The following is a 27,866-nucleotide window of genomic DNA, read 5'->3' as shown; positions in this document are numbered from 1 at the left end:
ATGTGAAAAAAGAGCATTCCGCACTTTTAGCAAGTCATGGGAGCTTCTTGGGGGGTGTGTCGGTAGAGGTTCCATATATGCATCATCAGGTGATGCGATCAGCACCACGCTCGAGGCTCCCTATCCTTCAGGGTTATCTCCAAGGTACCCATTTGGAGGCTGGACAAACCCCGGAGCCGTTTTATGCACACCCATTGCTCATCCCGGGAATCGAACCCGGGTCTCCCACGTGATAGTCAGACGAAAAAATAAGTTACAAGGAAGATTACCACAATCAGCTTAAATATTCACCTTTAAGTGGCACATGTGGCACGTGTTCAAGTGTTAATTTTCCAAGAAAAAAGATCATCCTTTTGAGTCTAACCGACACAATAGTGACAAATGCTATCGATTTGTAGTCAAAGGGTGCCGTGTTCGACTCCCAGTTGTCTCCGTTCCGATTACACTAGGTGCCCAAAGTTCACTTAAGAAGAGTTCTGACAGTGACTTTTGATAGAGCACAGTTGGCAACAGTGAAAGCCACAAGCGAAGTGTCTGAACCTAGGCTTAACAGGAAATATTTCCGTTTCATTTGTCTGAGGAAACTCCACATCATATGCGTCCGTTCTATAACTTGGATCTTTTAGTCACTGATTCCCGCCTGTCTTCACTTCACGTCCATATATAAGTAGGAAATAATATAGTCTGCTACTTTGCAAATCTACAAGCAAACTGGTATACTAGTTTCATCCTGTCTGTGGGACGTACGTTTTCTGTATGTGAGTAGATATTTTTTAGTACCAAACGCTGTTTTATTTTCATATCTCTAGCACATTTATTGCCACAGGAGTTGTATTTAACTCACGCAAATTTTACTCCCGGATCCTCATGGTGTACAGTCAACGACAAAGATAATGGTATGCAAATTGTCTACCACTATTTGTATTACTTTTATATTCTACATCCTGTGTTGTTTAAAGGAAAGAAACTATGTTAGTTCGTAAAAGGCATTGTTCTCTGCTTATTGACGTCATTATTTCAATTCATTGTCATCACATTGTGCAATACAGGCTGAATGAAAATGGTGGTGGACAATTCGCCTACTGTTTCTTTCGCTGTTGGGTGTACAGTCAACGGTAAATAAAATGGTAGGCAAATTGTCCATCACTACTTTCATTACTTTTTATACTACATCCTGTGTTGTTTTAAGGAATGAAACTATGTTGGTTCGAAGCAGGCATTGATCTCTGCTTATTGACTTCATTATTTCAATTCATTGTCATCAAATTGTGTAATTCAGACCGAATGAATATGGTGGTGGACAATTTGCCTACTGTTTCTTTCAGCGTTGGGTGTACCAGCAACTCAAGCAGAGGCGCAACCACGAATTTTGGTTCGAGGGGGACAAGTACCAAAAGCATACACGTGCCAATAATAATAATAATAATATTGTTATTATTGTTGTTGTTGTTTTAACTGGTATTTTTTCAACACGTTCAATTGCATGTTAGCTAATAATGGAAAACAAGCACACACACACACACACTATTTTTAAAACACGAAAATGACGAAAATAATTATTTTTGTACATATGACATGTGTAACTTTCATGTATAACATATGTATTACACATATGCAACATGGAGCGACGTAAAATAAGAAAATACATATGCAACATGTTAACACTAAATTGTGCACGCATTGAATGTTTCTTTAATGCATATGTATAGTATTTAAATACATTACATAATCAATTCATCCACCTCATAACAAAGCAACAACAAACCATCATTTCTTTAAATGGGAAGAAGGGCGCATGTGGGGTATGGGTTTTGGCTAGAATTTCACCAGATTTATGAAAACTTTAATGATTACATTAACTTAATTTATGCTCATTTTTGCCTCTTAAATCTGACAAGTATACAAAAATATTTGTTTACCGTTTTCAAGTTTTTCTGATTGTGCATTTCGCCTTGAATTATTGCTGGCTAGCTCCTCGAACGATATCGATACAATAGTACACGGCAGAATCATATTGCAAATAACTAGGGCTGGGAAGTTGAGGAAAAATCATTTTTTTCCCCTAGTGTCCGAAGACGAGGCCGATCATAATATATGTTCATTTTGGGTCATTGTAGGCCAGAAAAAGGTGGGTTTTATTTGTTCTTTTTTGCCTATTTCGAAGATTTTTGGCTTATTGGTTCTTTTTTAGCCGTTTTTAAGGTCTTAACGGCTTTTTTTTCAACTTCACCTTCTTTGGACTACGTTTTTGCTGCCCATTCTCAATTCGAATCATCATCAGTTCATCACCTGAAAGAAATATATTTGAACCATCCCTGAAACGAGAGAAAAAACATTTTTGGACGACTGAAGCAGGTACGGTACAAGGTCCTTTAACCGTAACTTGTCTGGAAGGTCGCGCTGTAAGTGGCAACTTTCTCTTGTTTTGAAGCTTTCAGCACGGTGTATACGACCAGACAGCACGCGCCTGCAAAGATCTCAAGTCAGATAAGGATAACTGAAGTTATTAATTAATTTGGAACACATTTGTACGTCCTTTTTTTCCGTTTTTGGGTTCTTTAAGTTTTCATGAAATCATCAAGAAACATATTGCTTTCCACGTTTCTATTATATTCTTGTAATCTCATCTCATCGTGACCACAGGGAATTATTTTTGTATTGTGGCAGTCAACGTGCTAGAGCAGTGTTTCTCAACCGCCGGGTCGCGGATCGGTACCGGGCATTGGCGTCGATTATACTGGGCCGCTGGAGGTTCTCCTGAGGTTTGCGACTTGCAGCCCGAGCTGGCAATCACTTAGAAGGACGCTGCGATAACAGAAGATGCTTTCGCGACAGTGGCAATGATGGATCAAACTATCTAACAGGGGGTACGCATTGTTTCTCGCCTCCAGGAGGTTGACGGTCGGACACCACGGTCAATTTAGTTTGAGCAGTAATTTTCATTAATAAATACTTTGAAGTGGAAATATTCCAATTAATTGGTATTTTTCCGTGTCCGAAATGGAACACGCCAATGAAAATCAGTTTACCAAATTGATTTAATGATATTGGCCAAAGGAAACTAAAAGATTCGAATTAATCCCGTCGTTGTCAAATAATTTAAACCTAATGTTATATTTATGAACAGGTCTCTATGGTTATGTCATAATTTATTTCTCTTCCATATACAGGGTGTATCAAAAAGAATCATCCGATTTAAAAATGCTATATTTAGGAAACCAATGGACATAGAACCTTGCAGTAAGTTGTAAAATACATGCTGGAATATAAAGTTTCGCTTGCAATAAGTTTTACTTTGTTGCAGGTAGGTGCCACTGGTGCAGCTCACTCTTTAGTCCGCGTCAGGATGGCAACCCAGCAACAGGCAGTATTCTGCGCGCAACGTCGAGTACTGTAAGCAGTAGGTGGTGCAGCACCGTATTTACGACGAAACTCACGCTGCACAACTGTAACGGACCACATTTGTTGAAGTGGAGAACGCAGAAAGCTTTCGGTTGTTGGGATGCCATCTTGAAGCGGACTAAAGAGTGAGCAGCACCAGAGTAACAGAGAGCTATATGAAGCAACATGCGTAAGACGAGTGTGCCTCAACTGTTCTTACAATGTGATTAAAATGAGTAACAATGCCCACAGTAGAGTTTATTTCTGCCATAAGGACATGCCTTCCGCTCGACGCCACGAGGACGCTGCACCTGTACTTTCGTCTAGAGCGTCCTATAAGTCTGGAAAATAACTCGTTTCACTAGGTTGATGAGCCCAGTTACCTTCGTTAAATTAGTTTCTTTAAGATTTTCGGAACGTACCTACCTGCAACAACTTAAAACGTATTGTAAGTGAAACTTTATATTCCAACATGTATTTTACAACTTACTGCAAGGTTCTATGTCCATTGGTTTCCTAAATATAGAACTTTTAAATCGGATGATTCTTTTTGATACACAGTGTATATTTAAATGGATGTGTATATATGTGTGTGTATATATGTATGTAGGTTTGTTCCGGCATAACTCTCGAACGCCTGGAGTAATTTCAACCAAACTTGGTACACATATCACTTGCAATTTGGAAATAAATACTGTGGGGGTAAGGCACCCCTGGCACTCCTACGGGTGGGGTTGGGAAGGGGGTGGTAAAAATAATCGAAAACGACCGATATTACTGTGGAATGCATAGTTTTCGGGGTCGCTAAGATGAATAGTGACACTCCGAATGTCGTTCAACTCAAAGTTCATCACCTATCGACATGGGGGGTGAGAGGGGGTGAAAAATAAAATGTAAAAAATGACCTACATTAGTGTCGAATCCATAGTTTTCGGAGTCGCTAAGCTAATTGGTGACATTCACGATGACATTTATATAAATAAATACCCAAGCAACGCCGGACAATCAGCTAGTTAATATTAAATTAAATTAATATTAATTAATGTATAAAGTTTTAATAAATATAATGCTATTTACGAGTACAATTGTTGAGATCGGAGCATCGATTTTTAAAAAAACGAGTTTACCGGGCCGCGGTATCCCGAAGGTTGAGAACCCCTGCTCTAGAGTCGATCTATATCTCTGTATGACTCTTCCTCTACTGCTGTAGACATACACCCCTGTGCGGTCGTAACCATAGGTGTTTACCATCCGGAGGACAGACCTCCTCACCCTCTGGGAGACATGTGAAAGTGGTGGTGTATATAAAATAATAAATAAAATTCACGGCTTCAACTTGTAATCAGGGGGTTCCGGCTTCGTTCGTCGGTGGAGGCTCGTAGTGTTTCGGATGCTCTTTGAACTGTAAGTTCAGTCCCTGCTAACCTATCTGTGCATAAAATTTGACATCAACCCAAAAACTAAACAAAACTCTCGCCGGCCTCTATTTCGGAGTGGTTACCACACCGCGCTTCGACGCCAGAGGTCTAGGGTTCGAGTCCCGGACTGGACATGGGTGTTCTTTGTGAGTGTCCCTTCAAAAATTTCATCATATCATCACTCACCCTTATCTTCGCGATTAGCCAAAAGTAGCAGAAACGATAAGTAAAAAAATATCAAACAATAAATCAAATAAAGCTTAAAGAACGTCTTTGTCGGAGGACACTCAACCACATTTGGCTAGCGACGTCATCAGCTACAGGGTCAGTTGATAGCCGACCTCTGTAGTGAAGTGGTTATCGCAGTGTGTTACGACGCCAGGTGTCCCAGGTTCGAATCTCGGTTAGGGCATGAGTGTTTATAAATTTCATCATATCACCCTCATCGTCACGATTGAACAAAAGTGGCAGAAGAGCAAAGCTAAAGAACAAAATCAATCAAAGGTTCAGTTGTTGCACTTGAAACTGTAGTCGGTAGTCACATGTACATCATCACCCTCCGAACGGTGAGCAGGGGTGATTTATAAAATTTGGACCCTCTGTGTTTTGGAGCCTGCCGACATCATCATCATCACTATTCTTATTAATATTATTAATAATAATCAGTTTTGTTATCATGGTACTTCACTCCCACAAAATGCATGCACTGTATGCTTTAAAATATTTCCACATCTGATTAACAATTATTCATTAAACTTATTTCCTGTTTATAAGGCAAGTGCGTTACTTGCACTATGCATTTCGTCAGACACCACCAATACCACACACGCACCAAAGAAAATAAACCGACACTACATTAGGATAGCCACACTGACCGCGAGCTGAGTTTGAATCGTGTTGTTTTTATGTCCACTTTATGCACAGAAAGGCTAATCGGTACCGGACTTCGAGCTTCCAGTGATTGATTTTGCACTTCTGGATTAAAACTTGTAAATTTCAAGAAATTTAAGAGACTTATAGTGCAGAAAGTACCAAGAATTATCCTTTTCGAAATATGATCCTTTTCTCGGCTATTCGGGATTACGAAAAGACGGGAAATCATTTAATTTATATTATTTTTTTTTCTCCACAGTACCTTTCGGCACGTATCTGTTTGATATCTATGCACTGTGAAAAAGTGCAAGAACCAACATACCTAAACAAATCTCTTGCCGGCCTCTGTTGCAGAGTGGTAAGAAATCGTGGCGATTCCAGTTTCTATTTAAATAGCAGCCTCGAGTCTGAACTTGTATACAAATACCAAAGTACTGTTGATTCAATTAGAATATTATGATTTGTCAAGTAACATTAATAATAACAACAGCAACAACAACAATAGTACCATAATACTAATAATAATAGTTTCTATGACTGAAGGGCAAGATATGAAATCTTACTCTTACGGGCGCCCTTGTGTGGAAGTGATCATCACCACGCTCTGGTCGCCATTACAACCAGGTATCCATTCTATGAAAGGTAGGGTGAACCCCAGAGCCGCTCTTACGCACGGACATGGTCTGGAAATTCCCCATCAGAGATCGCTTACCGAGAATCGAACCCACCCACCTGAGTGGCAGTCACACACCCTAATTTCATTTGTACGAGTATGTATGTTAAAGCATGATCTTGTTGATTGCTAAATATTTCATATTGTCTTACGGAATTTGTATTACATACACAAATTGTACGTATTTTAGTCACACCATAACATTTTATCCTTCACATGAATGAAAAATTCAGTTACTTTTCCCTTATTTGCATAAAACTGTTGAACCTTTCAAGATATGCTCTTGTTCTTTGAGTCTATTTGAGGTCTAGAAGAAAAAATGTTGACAACAATTTATAAAGCCCTTTTGCACCATCTGTTGGTGAGGAATTCAGAACTTTGCTCTTTAAATATTGCGATAAGGAAATCGACTTTTTTTAAAGCTTTTAATTTTGTATGTAACTTACTTTTTCAAAAAAATGTGTATTAGGTCAACCCTACCCATCTGAATTATATTTATCTCGCAGTGTTGCTGACTCATTTCTACGGTTGTAAGTATGCACGGAAGGAACGCCGCCATTTTGTTTTGCTCCTTGATGCCATACGCCGCCTGCATTTGCAGCGACTTCAAGAGCCTCACGTTGGACCTGACCAGCCGCAAGAACGCCACTGGCCACTGGATCACTCAGGTGGCGGCGGACTACCAAGGAGACGCCGCCAGAAGCTTGAATGTGAAGATAGAGAGTTTGGACACCGTCTGCAACGGGGACAAAGGCATAAGCCTCAAGGCTGTGGTCTCAGGTAAGATTTTCTATACGTTAAGCCAACCATACACTGCCGTCTTTTTACGCGGACGTGAAGTTCCATCCGCAACAGTTCTGCACCGTTCAAGTTAGGCGTAATTCTTGTTATACTCTTGATTGTACAGCATGATATATCGCAACACATCGAGCAGGTGGTACATCCATGTATCAAATTTCACAGCTTTCCAGTGGCGTAATGAAAGATACTGTTTTCATGTCAAAAAGGTGTTGGTACAGCAAAACCGTCCATGTTGTATTGAACAGAGAATCTTGTAAACCTTTAGTGTAATTTGTCACTACGAACGTAAATGTCTAAAAGAATACTTTTCAACATTCAATACAAGGTTATTATATGAGGATACATACTACATTTGATATAGTGAGTTCACATTCTTAAAACAAGGCTGCGGATGAATACATAAAATAAAACGATAACCATAACTTGCCTGTGCTCCATCTTTCGTCTATTTTGTCAGATCTGGAGAGTACTTGACATGGACGTCCGGAAGGAGGGGGCTGGGGCACGACCCTCCCCTGGCAAATGAATATCCATCTAAGAAGTATATATTTCACACATAATTTCAATTCAGTCATAATAATTTATGTTAATTATTATAAGGGTGTTAGAGGAACATAATTATTTGAGACTGAAGCAGCGATTTTTTAAGAGGGCATCGCTATTATGGGGAAAAGTATGCCTCCTCTGCCCTCCTTTGGAAAAAGAATACCTTGCTTGCCCCTCCCTGGAAAAAATCCTGCGGACGTCCATGGTAATTGGATATTTGTGATGGAATCTTAATTGAGGAATGTATATTTTGTCATAATATTTTGTTCCGTCAGCAGATGGCACTGTATTCTGTAATTGGTACAGTCACATTTAATGCAAAGAAACGATTACATAATTTGCAAACACATCACAATTAAATATTCTAAGACAAAATAGTAATAAAGAGTTCATCTTGAGTGTAAAATAGGGGAAGTTAATGCTCATGTGAAAGTGTAACTTTTAAAAACTACAAATGAGATATGTGAAATGAATAAGGTATCAAATTGAAAGATATTTTCTGTACACAAACTAAATTAATTTCCCAATCTAAATGTTCTTTATTAAAGGGCGAGGTTCAGCCTGTGACTATTCTCCCACCTAACCCGTGCTCAGCGGGACGGGGCCTACAGTTTAAAGTGGGATCCTATTCCTAATCACTATGTGCCTGCAGCGGGTATCGAACCTAGAGATTAATAATAACATTAAGAAGATACTATCAGTCTTATTTCCTTTCTTCCTTATGATTTCCAAAACTCCAAATCCGATGTCTCTCTCTTCCCTTGCTTTAGAACCTACCGAGAATGTCTTGGAGACTCGCATCCAACCTACTAGCCCTTCGAGACAACCAGACGATACACTGTCACAGCCAGCTGGCCTTCAGAAAGTAACAGTCCCTGTTTTTCCTGTCTTGGAGACCGAAATTCTGGATCACGAAGACCTCGTATCGTCCCAAACGAATATAACTGGTATATTATCCATTATAGATCCTGTAAGTTTTGTAAAAAAACATAGTTTCTAGATTTCTTCCTAATTTCCCTCTACTGCCATGAACAGTTCTTGCAAGCAATGATTATACTCGCATAATTACATATTTTTCCTTCGTATGGTACGAACCAAATGTCTCGCATATAATAATAATAATAATAATAATAATAATTGTAAAATGTGTAATAATAATAATAGCCATATTTTGTAATGAATAGATGTGTATATTATTATTAAATAAACATATATATATTAGGTATAACTATAATAATAATATTAGAAGAATTAAACTAATAATCATAATTATTATTGTTATTATTTATTTTTTAAGATAATTCCAGATACAGCACAAATGGCCATTTTACCCTGAAATTCTCAACAATTGCATGAACAAGTATAAAGATGATTTAAGAATAGATATAACAGCATGTATTCATTATCTACCTTATGTCTGGTTAACATTACTAAAATTTGTTAACAAGCATCTGTCCTACAAAAGAAATTGTCTAAAAATTTTTAAAAAGAATTATTATTTAATACGAATAATTTCGCTAAGTCCAGCTGTAAAAAGTATAGCCCCTGATCATTATTTTAATACGCATTATTAATGTGGTACGCATATATTTTCGCAGGCACTATCAACGTAAAGTAGCATTTATATTCACTTTAAATTAATCAGCTTCATATTACACAGCAGTAAACAATTTTGCATATTTAATTTTGGATTTGGTGAGTCTTCCGAGGGGAGGTCCCGACCCCCGACCCCCATGGCCTCCGTCTAAATACGTCTTTGCTTGAAACTATATACATAAATTCAATGTCACGTATTTAGACTTATTTCTGAAGTTTTCATCTAATAATGGAGATGTATACAGGGTGTTCATAAAGTCCCGGTACCATTACAAAATAACATGCTTGAACAGTACCTTCTTTCTCAGTTGGAGGAATTCCAGCCAACCATAATTTTTCAACAAGATGGTGCACCCCCTCATTGGTCCAAGGATGTTTGAGGTCTTCTGGATAAGCATTCCCCTGGCAGGTGGATAGGCCGTGATGGACCTATACCCTGGCCACCGCGCTCTCCTGATATCACACCATTGGATTTCTTCTTCTGGGGGTATGTCAAAGATTGTGTTTACCGCACTCCTGTTCCAGATGTTGCTACTCTTCGAAGAAGAATAACGGAGAGTATCCTAACTGTTACTGGTGATATGCTGGGCGTGTATAGGCAAAAGTTCTTGATGTTCTGAGCAGGGCTGGGGGAAGGGGGGGGGGGCGAACTGTGCCACCGCCCAGAGCGGCAAATTTACAGGGCGGTAAAATTTGAATAGAAGAAAAAATAAGCCTACTGAAAACTATGCCAATCCACCATTGAAGGAACATATCAGTAGTGTCACTTTAAAACCACTGACTGCAATAAGGTGGGAAAGCAGATTCGATGCCTTAACTCCGTTGAGATATCAAGTAGGAGAGGTCTATGATGTGCTCCTTCAAATCATTGGCGACAATAAAACTGTCCAAATGGTCGCACATGAAGCTCAGTGTTATGCAAACCAGTTGGGTGGTGTTACATTCCATTGCTCACTAGTTATCTGGTATGACTTTTACTCCACGTAATGTAATGAGCAAGTGTCTTCAAAACATTAATCTACGATGTGTTAGATGCTGTTAGATCATTTCTTGCAAACATAGCGCTTTGAAAAAAGCAGGAGTGATGAAAAATTTCAGTTTCTTAGACGCCACTTGGCAGCCTGGCAGGACCTGCCTCCCTCCACTCGTGGGGTGTTGGAAGACCGCGACCTGCGAATCCCGGTTAATGAGAAAGGATTAGCATCGAATTTATATATAGATGATCCAAAGATAGGCAACACTGTACAGGGCCGAAATCGAAAGAAGAAGCAGTTTCAGTATAATAAAACTGTTCAAGATCTACAAAAACGGTACAAAGTTGATTTTTATTACCAGGTCCTAGACGATTGTAAGAGAAAGATTTGAGCAGCTTAAACTTCATACTGAATTTTTCAATTTATTTTATGATATTAGTAAGCATAAATACATGTCATCTGATCTTTTGTTTGAAAAGTGTAATAAACTTCCGGAATGTTAACACATCAAGGCTACTGAATTAAAAGATGAACTAAAGTTGCTTTCGGCTATAATAAAACAATTACACCAAAGGAGACCTTAAACTGATAAAGGGTCATCATTTTGCATCTAATGTGAGTGTAGAACTTCGAATTTATTAACTATTTCGGTAACCGTGGCAAGTGGCGAACAAAGTTTTTTTTTAAAAAAACTAAAGCTATAAAAATACTTTCTTCGGTCAATCATGTCTGAAACACGCTTTTTCCATTTTATGCAAGATAGCGTGTCATTCTATAGAATGAAGGGATCTGAACCAGTTAATTGATGGGGTGATGTAAACTACTCATCATTCATCCTCTTGATGAGACCACTCGTCATTGACATGACGAGTTATTGCTTGGCATGCGAAAGGTACAAATAACACAAAGGAATTAAACTACTGAAAAGACAATGGCAACTCGTTGGATTTTGAGAACCGTTGAACCTGTATCATGGCTGGGTGTAGGATAATTACCTGTCTAACTGAAGTCTCTGAGCTGAATCGAAAATAGCGAAGTCCTCTGTAAGCTTCTCTCTAAGTGTTGACCAAAGCGTGCTTCCACTATCGACCTCCTGTCTTGCTGACCTCCTCTCTCTACCAACTCAATTCCCAAAGTCCAGTCCCTTCCCAGCTTGTCTCACCTCTATATTCCCTGGCCATCGAGCTCTTCCTCCATGCCGAATCGCCGAATCGTGTTTATAATATAATTGCTACCATGCAAACCGCTGACACCAAACCCAGAAGTGTTACCTGTTTCCTGAATGCTCAGGAGGTTTGCATGGCACAACACAATGCATTGTAAACATGCCTAAGAGGCTTGAGACAGCTGAGAAAAACAAGTGAATGCCCTGGTCAACATGAAGCGTTCAGAGAGACTTAATAAAATAAACATACAATCTTAGGGATTGATACGTTCGCGCCTCCTAGGAAAAATTTTCTCCTTTGAAAATTTAAAAGTCAAATCGCAAAGCTTGACATGACTCAGGTTCGCCAATTCCATATATTTTCTTAAAAAACCCAAATATACAAAAGAAATACACCATAACTGTCTGTTGTTTACTGCATCCTGAAGGAAAGAAATTTTTCATTCCCTAAACTTTATAATGAATAATACCCTTAATACTAACAAATTCGTATGTTTATACGATGTAAAAAACAATAATATATACTATTATAAGACTAGAAATCACAAAAGTTCATGTCGTTAAGCGAGAAAACTCTTAATGTATCACATGTGCGTGTACGTAACGTGTATTATGTATAATTGCTCATCAACCTGCTCCTAGTCAAGAGTCTGTGATGCCTCGCCACGCGGTAACGACTCTGTGTGTTCCGCGAGGCCAACGGCTGGAGCGTCTTGCAAGATTGAACGGAATTCACAATGTTTATTTATATTGCCCCTCGATATAGACTCTTCAAAAATAAAAAATACCTTAAAAAGGTGCACAAGTAAGTACACGTAAGTAAGCATGTAAAACATTGTCACTTCTCACTGTTTTGTCCGTGTGAAAACCTGATCATATCAAAGTGCGTATGTTTTACGAACTACGTAGCACTGCACTCCTAACATCGCCAAATATATAAACTTGCATGGCTGTGTTGCACATTCCAATGTATTATTATACAATATTCAAATGCATATAGTGAGTTACACTGAAAACTGTCGCTGGTAAAACTTAATTATAGCGTTCAATTTTCTCTTCTACATTTAAACTGTAGACTGTATACACATCTATAGCGTGGTGAATACCTTTGTATGACTGCACACAAAATTAATAATCTTCCAAGTGACAAAACTATGTGCTTGAATTTAAATATCAAATAAATGTTCTGCGAACAAATGTGTCGCTTTCAATATTCCATGTTGGTGAGAAGAGGGAAAAAAAATAACAATAATACCTGCATGCGACAAACATATGCATAAAATATTGTCACTAAAGCATGCTTTCTAAAATGTTCGAAAGTGCTGGAATTATGTTTTTTATTGCTTGCATGTCCGTTTATTATTCAAAGTGCAAAATTTCATCTTAAAAAAAATTATGCACTAATTGCACTGGTCAATTGACACCACTGGTGCTTGTCGCTTCCTTGTAGTATGATGTAAACTTGCATGCATATAAAACTAGTTCTTATGCATGACACAAAACTGAAAATGTATATAAGGACTATGGAAAAGTACTGTTTCCCATAATGCATGTTAAATGACCAAATAGATACACATGATAGGAGCTCGCATGTGTATGTGTAGAAACACTGTAGCACAATTCTGTAATTATTGTTTTTGACCAGAACTGCTGTTTGTAGAAAATACGTTTGCTATGCTGCTTCTTTTCTCTGGATTGCTTGTCGTCTTGACTGCATGGGGCAATGTAAAAATGTGGTAAATTACCCGTAGAACTTGGGAAATGGGGAAAAGTTGTTGATAATGTATAGTCCGCTATACTGGGAAATGTATGGTTGACTACATCCTTCCTGTAAAAGGTAGTCTCCGTGCAGTAATAAGTAAAAATGTCTGCATGTCTCCCTCGTAAAATGGTGGTGACGAGTCTCTTCTTGAAATAGTACTTAAAATGTCTGCATGTCTCCCTCAAATTGGTGGTGACGAGTCTCTTCTTGAAATAGTACTTAAAATGTCTGCATGTCTCCCTCGTAAAATGATACTCAGTCTTTCTGCCTGGTAATAATAGACTGCTTGCGGATGTCCGTCATGAAAAATGCCCATGGATGGTGTAGGCATTGCTTGTCCATGGTGCTCCGTATAGACAGGTTAGGTTAAAAGGAAAAATTATGACAAAGAAAGGAAATTGCAATAGGATGGGTATATATAATTCAAGTATGCATGTACACAAAACCAACTAATTTCCACTGCCTTTTCTTTAAAATTAAATTAAATTGTCTCATCAAAATAAAATATAATTAAAATAAATTGATAAAATAATTGCCATAACTCTTTGAAAATAAATAAGGAAAATTTAAATAAAATATCCAACCATAATTAAAATATTAATGTCCATGATTAATGTTTTGCCTTAACCTATTAATTATTACTGCGCTGCTCTAAATGAATCTGTTTCGCAAGCTGATGATGCTTATAAAAATAATATCCTAGGGTTGCGGTTAATAACACATTCCAAATAACAAAAACTAATATAGACATGGACAATGGGTTTAGGACTAATTCCTTAAATGAAATGTTCTTACTAATTGATTGATTAAGTTGCTTTAAAGCAAGTTCAAGTGAAGTCCATTGGGGAATAGTGAAATCAGATAAATTCTTGGGAATATTAAGTAGTAACTCAATTTCCTGCATTCTGACTTGTTCGAAAGCTAAAATTCTTGTGTGTAAAATTTGTTGATCCACAATAATTTGCGAAAAATCCTGATAATTAAAAAATAAAGATTCCCCTTCGTTAAGCTGAATTGATCTGTGCGTGTTCAAATTATTATTCAAATTCTGAATCACAATAAATTGACCTGAACCTGATATTAAAATACCATTGCGTGTTCTGATAAACTGAAATAATTTATTGTCAGTAATAGATTTCACTTCAAAATTACAAAATGTAAAATTAATAAACAAAAGTAAGTGTTGCAAGCATGTTCTAAAGTCTGTTGAAAATTATAAAATAAATTATGTTGTGAACCCTTAAAATAAGTATACAAAATTTGTGTTGCGCAAAGCAAGCTATTAGTATCTAAAAGGTTGCTTTGACAAGCCTCTAATGGCCTCCTAATAAACGATAGGCCGGTGCAATTTGCCGTGGTTCATTAATATGCAATGTAAAACAAAAAATTCAGTAAAAGCTACTTCTGACTTTTGTTGAAACTCCAGGTGGTAACAAATAAAGCATCAGGGAATTAAAAAAGTGAAATTCAAATTTTAAACACAATAAGAATAATGAAAAACTTTCTCAATTTCAAATTTCCTTTAAACAAAAGAAATTTATCCACTCAAAACTTCTTGAGTCCGCCGTATACCTCAAATCACTTGGTCGTGTAAACAGACCCGCCGCGGAAAGGTATACTTGACTCATATAAGAATGGTGTGTCAATTCCTTAGGTATGTCCAAAAAAAATAGATAGAGAATAGTTATGCAATATATTAAAATATAAATACAAATTAATAGTTATTACCTACTGTACTAACATTAACATGAAGTTAATCAGTAAGAAGTAATGAATTTATTGCTGCATTGTCGAATAAGGTGCAAATTGGGTAAATAAGCTAAATTTCCTGATAATAAATAATAATAATAATAAATTCTCAAATTATAACATTTGTGGTAAACCACACTGTTTCAATTTGGACAGGCTAACGATGCCATGGCGACTTTCGCTGCACATGCCTGTGCTAATCACCGAGGCTTAGCCTGGGCCTGTTGCTAATAATCTTGATTACTCTATGTGCATAAAGTGTTAAAATTGCCCTTTTGTAAAATTTCCCTGATTTTTTATCAAAATTTCATTTGACTTTATCCTGATTTAAACCAAATGTACGTTGATTTCCCAAAAAACTTACTTACTATAAATATCTCTCATGAAAAACGGGAAAATTTTGCGAGAAAAACGCAAAAAAAATTCGTCTTGTTGTTCCTTTGTAAAATTATTAGTCGTGATTAGTCTAAAGTGCATAAATGCGACGTTTTACGGAAAAAAAATTATCTATATAGAACAAAATATCCCTAACATTGTTTACATGAACTTCTATCGTGCAAATCAAATTCTGATGGCTATATTCGTAACTAAACTGTTCCCATAAAATTTTAATGAACGACCGCCACTAATGCGAAAAAATATGCAAAGCCTATGGTAAGTGTTTTCTGACTTCCAGCGTGTTCAAAGTACTCGGGATAGAGCTACCGTGCGGAGAAAGGAATTTGCTGATACCAGACATTCTAAATTGTGCAAAGTTGCATTAGTGGTCGCTGGACGCAACTGAAAATTTCTCTATGGCGAGGAAAATCGTAGGCTCGCTTGTCGTGTTCGGTCGACATCTTCGGGTACGTTCGGGTGCCGTCGGAGAGGTGGAGGGAAAAAATCGCTGCTCCGGTCAAAGGAACGGAGGAAGAAAATGCAACGCCATGATTCGCTGACCACCAGCATGATGCGTTAAAGTTTACAAAACTTTAACTTACTACGAACAAGGTTTAGTAAGCGCTGCGGGAGTTCGAAATAAAGTCAAGGTCTTTTGAAATGACGTAATAAATGGGATAGAAAAGGAAAAAACTTCGTTGCGCTTGCGACAGCGTGTTTACTTGAACACTTCCGCGCTCGTAAAATAACAGCAAATGGGAAGCTGTTAGCAAACTAAATGACTAATAAACCTTGCATAAGGTACAATTAAACGTAAAAAATAAATCATACTTAAAATTTGAATCGTAAGTAATATAAAAATTCTAGGCGAACGTGAGGTCGTAAAAAATATGGTCTGTAAACGATACAACAGGTTCGAGAACCTGAGAATTTGGTTTACTTTCTGCTTTTAAAGTAACACTTGAAACTTTCTCGACTTTTACTGGTAACTGATTCGCAAATAACTCTTTAACTTTTACAACTGGCTGAACACAGGGTGAAATAGGCAATTCACTTTCCATTTTGCGGCTGTTTTGAATAAAATTAGGATCCTTGCTTACGGCAAATGTCTGAACTTTATCTTTAACGGATAAAATATTCTTCGGCAAATCTATACTGTCGTCTTTAGTGACTAAACTATTTCTGGATACATCTTGAACTTCTTGTTGTACCCTGGGTTGAATAATAATGGACTGAGGGAGTGGAGGCGGCAGTGGTGGATTTATTGTTTTCAATGGTACCACTTCAACAATCGGTGCAACATCGTCGTAAATCTGATCAATGGACGGTGAATCATTAAGTTTGCTTAACGGTAATTCGTTGGTACACTCATGGTCATAAATAATAGATTTCTTGCGTTGACATTGAAAATAACAGATTATGAAAATTATAAAAATACTAATAGTAAATGTTGTTAATAATAAAATTGTAATTATATTATAAGGATAGTCAAAGGACTTGTTCAACAGATAAATAAAATTAGAAGCTTTTACGTGTGGAAGTAATCCGTTTAAAATAACTAAAATCGCGATGATTTTCATGTTGCTTAGGCAATCAAAACAAACAGTTCTTCAAAGCTAACACGTACTTTAAGCCTGCCTAGTTTAATTAGTAGATATTTTAACTCAACTTTTAATTATTTCTGACTCTAGGCTCAATTTATCTGCGTAATTTATTTATTTAATATAATTTCTTTATTCTCTAAATTTATTAGCACTGTTTAACTCATCTTATTTTAAATTTTACTGCAAACTTATCTTATTTTAATTTCAGGTGTTAACTTTACGTTTAAATACTTAAAATCAATCGAACCGTACTGAGGTACAAGGTAAGGAAAAATTGAGACTGATTTACTCCTGACTACCTGAAATAAAATAATAACTATTATTTATGCGATCTTTAAATGCATTAAAATACTAACATCACTAAAACTTGAAGAATCTTTAATTCTCTCTACTCATTCTAAAATATGCTTAGCATATTATTGTGGCAAAGCTTTAAACTAAAACCGTTGTGGTTTAATCATTATCATTCTGCGATGGCAGAATGGATTTCCAGGATTATCGGTTGCAATCCAATATCCGAAGGAAAATACTTGTTATAGGAGCGCAAAAAATCTTGACGTCGACGTCTACATATTCATATAATATAAATATTCTCATAACTGGCGCTTAAAAATAAACTTTGCTTAATATAATCATATACCTTCTTCTGAAGAGTAACTATAAAATTCCAGTGATGCATTCGCTGAGCTAGTATTATTACATACTGCAAAAACTTTTGTGCCTAAAGCACATTATTAAATAATAAATCTGCTTTTAATCTTTAATATTATTAGTGCTATTCTATGATAAATTATTATTATTATGTCATGCAAGTGAAATTAAAATGTTAAACCTGTTACTTATATGAATTTTCAATTTTAGTGACCATTATCCGTGCGTGAGTCCGCGTTGTCCTCTTGATGATCTTCATCTTCACCTGCCAAATTCTCTTCGCCTTCACCGTCATCTGGTGCATAATATTTTTTGAGTCTCTGGACGGCAATAGAGTCCACTACTGTCTTTCCGCGCTTGTTTTGGAATTCCACCAGGTATGTATTCGGATTCTCTTCTTGAATAACTGTGGCTGGGCCTTTATAAATACCTGAAAAGCACCGTGCGGTTCCAATTTTCTGGGTGCTGTCAAAAATTAATACTTGATCGCCTGGTTGAAACTTGATCTGTTTCCTCTTCTGATCGTAATATTTCTTCACTTCAACATGTCGTTTTGCTAAGTTATCCGTAGCATTGGTTCTTGCTTTTTCCAATACTCGGAACAGTACATCATTCTCCACATTTTCACAGCTAGGTGTGTGCAATGCAAGCTCCCAGGGCAAAGTAGGTTGGAATCCATGTACTAAAAAGAATGGGCTATACCGCAAATTCTGATTCCTGGTAGTGTTATAACTAAATACACTTGGCTGTAAATATTGGACCCAATCAGTGTGTTTTGAGTTAACATAACACTTCATTATACTCTGTAAGACCCCGTGGTTACGTTCCGAAAGACCTATGGAGTTATGAAGACCGACTGGTGAAAACTTGATGGTGATTCCCAATTTAGTGCCAAGTTCCTGGAAAAGCTTAGATTTAAATGCAGATCCGCGATCCGTGTAAATATCCTGTGGGGCTCCGTAGCGTAACACTATCTCTTCATACACAAATTCTGCTGCTGTACTGGCCGTGCAATCTGCAACTGGTTTGGCTATTAAATAGCGCGTCCCAAAATCTGTGGCAGCGATTATGTATCGATGACGAAGATTGGATGAAGGAGGATATGGACCTGAAAAGTCCAGGCAGATCCGCTGAAATGGCTTCTGTGCGGGAAAAGTGCACAGTTCCCCTGCTGGTAGACCTGGACGGCGTTTATTCTGCTGGCATGTTATACATTCCCTAATTTTCCTCTGTATAAATAACTTCATATTTGGAAAATAAATTCTTGGTAAGGCCACATTGTAACACTTGGTAAAACCAAGATGAGAACCTCCTATGGGTGAAGCGTGGAGTGTCTCAATCACAGAATCACGTAACGTCATGGGAATGCATAATAATTTCTTGGTAGTAGCTCCTAATTTCTGTTGTCTATATAATAATCCATCTTCCAACACATGATGATAGACCTGCCTCTGGATGTATAGAGGTAATGTTCCATCGTCCCTGTCTGGGTCCTCCAAAACTTTAATAATTGGGCCAAAAAATGAATCCTGCCTCTGATGTTCCGCGACATCTGTGGTTGCATCAAATAAAATAAGTGTCCTGGGTTCGGGAATGTCCTCTTCAGTGTTGCCATCCTCTACGTTTTCTCCACATTCTCTGCTGAGGGGATCGGCGATATTCTCCGTAGTTTTAACATGGATCGGTGTAAATGAAAAATCCTCCAAAAGGTTGCTCCATCGAAGAAGCTTTGAGCTCAAATTACGGGATGTCCTAATGTACGTAATTGCTTTGTTGTCTGTGTATAAATCAAAATGGCGCCCAACAAGATAAAATCTAAATGATTTGAAAGCATATAAAATTGCTGTTAATTCTTGCTCAATAACACTCAATCTTTTTTCAGTGTCGGTCAATGTTCTACTGCAGTACGCACATGGCAAGTACTCTCCTTCTGCATTGGGCTGCATTAATACGCCACTGACCGCATGAGATGAAGCATCGGTGAAAACCTTGGTGTTCTTCGCTGGATCGTACGGTAACAAAACAGGTGCAGTAATTAGAGCTTCCTTTAATTTCTCAAATGCTGATTGTTGTTCAGGACCCCATGTAAATTTCTTGCCCTTACGAATTAAACCCTGTAATGGTGATGCGATATCAGAAAAATTCTTGACATATTTCCTCACGTAGCTGCAAAGACCTAAAAACATTTTAACCTTCTTCGTGGTGGTGGGAACCTTATAATTCTTAATGGATGACAGTATTCTATCACTTATACGATAGCCATATTTGCCCACATTGTGGCCCAAGGCAATTGTCTCATAGTATCCAAATGAACATTTAGGTACAGCCAATTTCAATCCAGCAGATCGTAAACATTGAAACATTTTTTTCTAAATTGACCAACATATCCTTAAAAGTATTGGCAAAAACAAACATGTCATCGATATAAAAGGCAAAGTTATTGTCGTTCATCCCCGCTGTAGCGAGCTGAACACATCGGGTCATTGCCGCAGGAGAAGTCACATGTCCCATTGGTGTAAAGTTCATCGCAAATTGTCCCCTGGCTGGTATAGTAAAGGCAGTGTACTTTTTCGATTGTTCTTCTAATGGTATTTGAAAAAATCCTTGTTTCAAATCAGCACTACAGTAGTAGCTCTTACCGGCCATATTGTGCAATATCTCTGAAATGTTTCCTATAGAAACTGCATCGAAAACGGACCTGGCATTCAGCAATCGAAAATCTTGCACCATGCGATAAGCTCCTGATTTCTTCTTGACAAGAAAAACTGGTGAATTGTACGGTGATGTTGTAGGACTGATGACCCCTGCTTCTAGCAAGTTGTCAATTTGCTGGTTAATTTCCTTACGCAGGTGAACTGGTATAGGGTAAGCTGGGACGTGAAATTCCGAATCGTCCTTTAACTTTATACGATGCGTATAATTAGTGGCACAACCAATGTCCTGCTCAGACCAAGAAAATACATCTACATATTTCTCTAATAATTGTCTAAGTTGCAATTTCTGATCGGGTTCTAATGCTGGATTTATGTCAAATTTAGTAATGTCGTGCACTGGTTTTGTCACGGTGCCAGTCTCCTTGGTCACCATAACGTTAGGTCCTTCGTCGTCTGCAATATGACGTGAAGCTGGTACTGGATTTTGCCATGCCTCTGCGGTACCTAAGCGTGCCCCTTTCCTAATTTTAATTTTGTAAGAATTTGGATTAGTAATCCAAATTAAAAATGACTCCGGATTTACAATGGCTCGAGGCACCATTAAGCCTGTGTCCATTTGAAACTGTAAATCTGGTTCCAAATAAGTTAAGTTTTGATTACTAGAATTTGTCAATTTGACAGGAATGCACAAATGAGATCTAGGTTTGATTCTAATTTGTCTGGAAGTTACAAATTCCGGCACATATAAATCCCTGATCAGACTAGCAACTTTTATGGAAACGTCAAAGGTCTTTCGGTGTTCCGTCCTTAACTGGTTTCGCGGAGGAGTACCAAATCTCCTCAATGTGAGTCGATTTTGATCAAAATCCAAATTTGCTTTATGAGCTCTTAAGAAATCGTTTCCCAGGATTGTCCCATGTTCAAAATTTGGAATCATCCGAAAAGAATGGGTAAAATTGCGGCCGTTTATTGCAAAAGTTAATAGGACAATCTCTTTGATTTCAATTTGTTCTTTTGCTACTCCCCTTATGGCCGTATGAATTTTAAATCGTTTGGCGGTTGAAGGAATGCCTCGATCACTGGTGACGGATACTTGGCTTCCGGAATCCACGAGAAACCTCTGACGTTGTCCCCCTAACACTGCGTTAATATAAATTAATTCCTCATAGGGGAAAGTAGAGACTGATATCTGTTTGCCAACGAAATCTGCGCATACGTCTCTTCTATGGGCAGTCATTGTTCGTTTAAAGCCTCCGTGTTCTGAAAACAAGTGGCTGCTGTGTGATTAGGGTAATTACAAATTGAGCAGCGTGGTCTCCCCCGTTGCTCTTCCCTGTTTTCCTGGTCTCGCCCTGCTGACGACGAGGAACCCCGCGAGTTCTGTCCGCGGAAGTTTCCACGTCCTCGCCATTGTTGGGTATTGCCGTATCGCCTATTGCGATCTGTGTTGTTACCATTATTATTACGTCCATTCCTGTACCCCTTATTGAATTGTCGTCTATTATTATTACCCCGATAGGAGCCTCTATAATTATTACTTGACCGATAATTATCCTTATTATAATGTTCTCTAAATTGTTTTGGAGTAGATGAGTCGGTGCCAGGGTTCTGTTTTTGATCCTCCATGCTATCCAATCTCAAAGTGAGACTGGCTAATCTCGCTTCCAGACCAGTTTCCTGAGCCTGGACTTGAGCTTTGGTATTGTGAGGATTGTTAAATAATTTTAGTTGCTCAACCTCCTTTTGCAATGCTTTGAATTTTGCCTCAATGTCTGAAGTGGGTCGCGCTTGCGCTGACTCAGCAGTAGCCAGATTGTTACTCTGCAGTAAAATCTGCTGCTGTTGCGAAAGTGCTGATGGATTATGCAAAGGAGAGAATAAACTCTCTCTTTGATCTTCGTACCTCAATTCCTTCAGCTTGCGCTGTCTCATCAAAAATTGGAGTTTCTCAAAGGATTTTAAATCTTTAAGCAACCCATGCACGGACTCATACTCTTTATGGTGGATATCTTTCATGTAATCCACCTGTAAACCCAATATGATCTGTTTGATCTGTTGTTGAATACTCATTTTAGGGTCTGCCTTGAGTAGAAGTAATTGTTTGTCCCGAACATAATTCGTAACTGGCTCAGTTTCTTTGTGTAATCTATATCGAATTTGCTCCTCGATCTGGAGTTGATCCAAGGACCCTGTAAATTCGTCTTTAAATTTCTTCTGTATCTCCTCGTAAATAACTTCCTGATGTTCTGTACCATCTTTCCAGGTCTGGTACCATCGTAATGCTGGCCCGGCCAGAAGGGCTGGAAATAATTCCTGTTTACGGGCATTATTCCATCCATTTAATATGGCAAGGCTATCCACTTTATCTAAAAATTTTGAAACGTCCTCCCCGGCTATCCCCTGAAATGGGATACCCTCTAAAATAGTTGGGGGAACAAACTGCGACTGAGCCATTGTTGCGAATTGTGTTTGGTCTGAATCTCTAAAATCCTGATCCTGTTGCTCTAATTGTGGTGCATATTTCTGTTTTTCCAATAATTCTCGCTGAAGGCGTCTAGTTAAGATTGGGCTACGTTTAAACTTGGGGGTGGAACTTGCAGCTGGACCGCTGACATCTAAATTAAAACTTGTAGTCCCTCGTGCTATATCTAATAATTGATCTAAAGTTTCGTCGAGTTCATCAGCAAGGTGAAAGCTCGACATCTATCATGGCACAAATAAATTCTTCTCCCCCCATAAATGCAAAAGCTTTAAGCCCTATGTATTTTCAAAATTAATTTTGGCAAGGACATACTAAAAAAAACTAAACAAGTGAGCAAAATGTTTGGGGTGGGTAATGAACTAGCACTCCACTACGTATCAAAATTTGGGGTGGGGAATAATTCTAAACAGGTTACAAACTCTTTTCTCATCGCATTTCCGAAAAAAAGCATGAGAAGCCCTAGCAAATCCACCACGTGTCAAAATTGAGCTAGGGGGTTAAATTTAAACTGGTTAACATTAACTGCAATTCTTTTCATTTCCGAAAAATGAAAAGGCCTCAAGCACTCCACCACGTGTCATTCTATAGAATGAAGGGATCTGAACCAGTTAATTGATGGGGTGATGTAAACTACTCATCATTCATCCTCTTGATGAGACCACTCGTCATTGACATGACGAGTTATTGCTTGGCATGCGAAAGGTACAAATAACACAAAGGAATTAAACTACTGAAAAGACAATGGCAACTCGTTGGATTTTGAGAACCGTTGAACCTGTATCATGGCTGGGTGTAGGATAATTACCTGTCTAACTGAAGTCTCTGAGCTGAATCGAAAATAGCGAAGTCCTCTGTAAGCTTCTCTCTAAGTGTTGACCAAAGCGTGCTTCCACTATCGACCTCCTGTCTTGCTGACCTCCTCTCTCTACCAACTCAATTCCCAAAGTCCAGTCCCTTCCCAGCTTGTCTCACCTCTATATTCCCTGGCCATCGAGCTCTTCCTCCATGCCGAATCGCCGAATCGTGTTTATAATATAATTGCTACCATGCAAACCGCTGACACCAAACCCAGAAGTGTTACCTGTTTCCTGAATGCTCAGGAGGTTTGCATGGCACAACACAATGCATTGTAAACATGCCTAAGAGGCTTGAGACAGCTGAGAAAAACAAGTGAATGCCCTGGTCAACATGAAGCGTTCAGAGAGACTTAATAAAATAAACATACAATCTTAGGGATTGATACGATAGTATTATACGAAAAAGAATATTACATGCACAGGGTAAAGGTAAAGTGTCCTGTCTTGAAGGCACATTTAGGGGATGTGGGAGTAGGCTCACACACATTCTCGATCTCGGCCATTTTGGAGGTGATGTGATCACCACCACTCTCCAGCCGCTTTTACCTTCCAGGGTAGCCCCCAGGTACCCATTAATTTGAAGCTGGGTGAGCCCCAGAGCCGCTTTATGTGGGGACAACACAGGACAGAATGCAGACCTTTGATCACCCACGCGGGAGATCCGGGAATATTACATGCAATTCTTTTAAAAATCCAATCATATATCACAGACTTACAATGGCAAACATATGAGGTCAAGACTTCATTTCTTTCCTGATACTTGTTACATTTAAGATACGTTTAAGAGAGAGAGAGAGAGAGAGAGAGTTTTCATAAAATATAATAATAATATAAAATTAGTGTCGCATTTTTTAAAGTTTAACTGTAGTCGAGCGAGCTATCCTTTTGTGTTTAATAGTATTGAAATAGCGTAACAAGTCCCATTATTTATTTTATAGTTTGGTGTTTTACTTAGGAATATATTGATTTTCAATTTCCCGTTGCTGCGTAATGAGGGGGGGGGGGGTCGAAAGGGAGCGGCTGGCGGCAAAATGACTAGCGTCGACCCTGGTTCTGAGAGCAACTAGAGTGGCGCATATTGAGGTGTATGGCATATAAACGTGTAGCTCATCTTGCAATCAACATCATTGTTTTATTGCATGTAGTTTCCGAGCTGTCTTTTTGTAATGGTACCGGGACTTTATGAACACCCTGTATAAACTCTGGGTGTAATATCAACAGAATATAACAGCTTTTAACAAAAACTCATCAACTGCATTTTTTCCAGCTCCACCGCCAGTTCGCGACGACTACGAGCTATTTAATGGCATCGGTTACTACAAATTCCACACCGATAAGAAAAACTGGCAAGATGCGAAATCCACGTGCGAAAAGGAAGGGGGTCACCTGGCCATCATCAATTCGCTGGAAGAGTCTCAAGTGTTGAAATCGATTTACGAAAGACACCCTGAAAGTGAAGATGTGGTACACATTGGGTTCCATGACATGTTCAAAGAAGGAGATTACGTCACAATTTTGGGTAAGCAGTATTATTATTTATTTCATAATAAACATCGTCTTTACTTAAGTAAGAAGTTCTCAGTGCCTTTATTTTTAGTCTGAAATGATTTTGTGGTCGTATGCAACTGGAGCAGTCCGTGCGAGTCTAAGTATTCAACTTTTCTCCCCTATCGTTCTGCGCGGGCGCAGGAGATTAAGGCGCATCTTTCTGCGCATCCTGTAACTGACGTCACAGAAAGCTCCTCCCACTCTCTGCTTTTCGTTCTGCGCACGCGTGTGGAAGCAGGTCGCGCTCACAGGAAATGTGTATAGGCTTTTTGAATACATTTCCACTAATGTAACAAGTGCAAAGTTAACAAATCCTATTCGCATTGCACATTCTAAAGTAAAATGTTAATATATTTTCTAAAGCACCGTACATGATTGAATGCTAGGTTCGAATACTTATAATTTGAATCTGTTTTATCACTCGTGTATTTCATCAATTCATCTTTCATCGTTAGCATATGTTGGTAAATCGATGTAAAATAAAATAAATAGAATACGCATAGCCATATGTTTTATTTAAGAAGGTAGCTATCATTTCCAGGATGGAGTTGGTAAATGTTTCCAAAGTACTATTTTTTTAAGGTGACAAAAAACGTTCCATACAAAAAATCTAGTTATACTAATGAATTAATGCATTCATAAGCCTAGTAATGTAACGTATGTTTTCTTCTTCCGGTGGAATCATCATTAACATTCCATAAGGTGAGAAAGTTACTAAAAAATAATAGTGTTTTTCAAGTTATTTTCCTCTCATTAGAAAGGTGTTACCATTATGTTGTCAGTAACCAGTTATCTTGTATCATGTATAATACCTTCAATCCCTTATAACTACGAAAAATTCACATTTTTCTAAAAAGAATTAATTAAAAGTTTAATACTTTTGCGTAGAGTTTGATTCTACAATTAAAAGAGGGTTACAATTTGTAAGATGTACTGGTTTCAGTGACAGTAACGCCATCTACAACACAACCTATAGCGCCAGCATTATATTTTTCATGTGTAACATTTGTTTCATTCGACGGATATTTTTCGATATATCATTATAAATGTATATTTACAATATATCTTTAAAAACTACTACTCTAGTAAATCTCAATATAGCATATAAATTATGCGTGTACTATGTAATGAATATCATTAATGTGTGGAATATATATAGAATACAATATTTAATTTACACACACATACACAAATCCCCACTCCTCCCCAACACGTCAGATAGCTGCGTCACTGTGTATTGTTATCTTCTGAGTAAAATGCGTAACGTTTTTCTCAAAACTTGCCCAACCCTGTTCCCAGCAGACGTTTGGCAATAACATTACCCTATATCATCCACTACAGGCCAACCCTTGAGTGAAAGTGGGTTCTACACGTGGTCGACCTACGGCGCTAACCAACCGGATGACGCCCAGGGAGCTGAGGATTGTGGATCCATACACAGGAATGGATACCTGAACGACATTCGATGCGAAAGAGAGCTGGAGTTTATCTGCGAACATCAACTCTGGTAACCCACCGGATAACGTAGACTATGTAATACGCACACGCTGTAAACTACGTGGGTGTGGACTGGTATCGTACTATACAACGTAGACTATGTAATACGCATACGCTATAAGCTATGTGCGTATATATATATAATTCTAATTCTTTTCTCAAACGCTCAAAATTATAATTCCTAAGCTGTTATATTTAACTATGCATACTCAAATGGAAATGTCCTTGTGTAAATCACAGCAGTTAAGTAGATAATACTCTTGTATGGAAATGAAGTTATAAAATATTTCACATAGCTAATGACGGTATTATTTAATCATATACAGAGTACAACGAAGAGAAATATTAGCGAAGTACTCTGGTCCAAAATTCAATGGTGTCCATTCTTCTGGTACGGTCGACGTTATAATCGGCCTCCAATAGCATTAGGATGCGGGGAAAATTACAAAAATGTGTTCTCTTGATTGGCTGTTCCCAGCTCCTTCTGTGACGCAAGGAAAGACAACCCCTCAAGTAGCCAATCATGCGTTATCAACAGCGATGGAGCCACAGACTGCAACTCTATGTCTTAACCCCGTACCAGCTAACTGTAGACCAGGCAAACGAGAAAAAATATCTGCGCAAGTAGTGACGCGAGACGGCTCGACCGTTGAACAGTGACAGAAACGGGATTGCGTAATGGGCGACTGGAGTTACCCGCTTTCTCTTCTTCGTTCTGCAGCGTTGCAAACTTTTGAAAACGATAATACCGTACGCACATGGCAAACGGACCGCATTTTTATCTCCAAGTCCGTTCGCTTGTTTTAATAAGTTGTTATGGAAATATTAGCGATAGAACAGCAAGTGAAAATTTTGACAAGCTGTACATATAGTGTATGGACAAAGGTCTTCACCACTCGATTTCCCTCCTTCTCTGCCGCTATGCGCGGCCCTGCTCTACAGTTATCTCGGACATGCAATATACAAGAAGATTGTTTTACTTATCTGCGTACACAATGTAAATTCCAGAAAAAAAAAATCACACCGCTCTTATGAAGAAAAAGTGTTATTTTGCAGTCATGTTGATTCATTTTCAGCTGAAAAATTCTTATATACAGCAAAAATTCTGGACATACTGTGAACAGAAACAGATGGCAGTGAGGCAAAAATATTATATTTTATCGTCATTCATAAAAAGATTGCACACGTTGTGTTGTAGCAATGGACTGTCAACTGACCGTAATTGCTAATGTGAATACAAAGTACTTTTTATACTCC

General features: G+C 38.2%; 2 protein-coding genes across 3 annotated transcripts in view; one reads left to right on the top strand and one right to left on the bottom strand.

The window, feature by feature from the left end:
- The window catches only part of LOC145996776 (uncharacterized), an 86,066-nt gene that overhangs the window by 35,539 nt on the left and 22,661 nt on the right, over positions 1-27,866 (bottom strand). The window lies entirely within an intron of this gene.
- LOC145997298 (hemolymph lipopolysaccharide-binding protein-like) lies at positions 571-26,904 on the top strand. Of its 2 annotated transcripts, XM_083134197.1 has the most exons (5): positions 571-758; positions 6,852-7,125; positions 8,463-8,639; positions 24,832-25,083; positions 26,454-26,904. In XM_083134197.1, the coding sequence occupies exons 2-5, from the start codon at positions 6,882-6,884 to the stop codon at positions 26,621-26,623; spliced, it is 843 nt and encodes a 280-aa protein (XP_082990323.1). In that variant the 5' UTR covers positions 571-758; positions 6,852-6,881; the 3' UTR covers positions 26,624-26,904. The 2 variants fall into 2 exon arrangements, with proteins under 2 accessions (XP_082990323.1, XP_082990324.1); XM_083134198.1 differs by lacking the exon at positions 8,463-8,639.

Source organism: Lepisma saccharinum, chromosome 13 (assembly GCF_977018435.1).
Source record: "Lepisma saccharinum chromosome 13, izLepSacc3.1, whole genome shotgun sequence".
Classification (NCBI taxonomy): Eukaryota; Metazoa; Arthropoda; class Insecta; order Zygentoma; family Lepismatidae; genus Lepisma; species Lepisma saccharinum.
This window is presented reverse-complemented; position numbering and strand designations above follow the sequence as displayed.

Coding starts and splice junctions, on each gene's coding strand:
- LOC145997298 (XM_083134197.1), top strand. CDS start 6,882: ATGCACGGAAGGAACGCCGCCATTTTGTTTTGCTCCTTGATGCCATAC. Junction 8,640..24,831: donor GTCCCAAACGAATATAACTG/GTATATTATCCA, acceptor CATTTTTTCCAG/CTCCACCGCCAGTTCGCGAC. Junction 25,084..26,453: donor AGATTACGTCACAATTTTGG/GTAAGCAGTATT, acceptor CATCCACTACAG/GCCAACCCTTGAGTGAAAGT.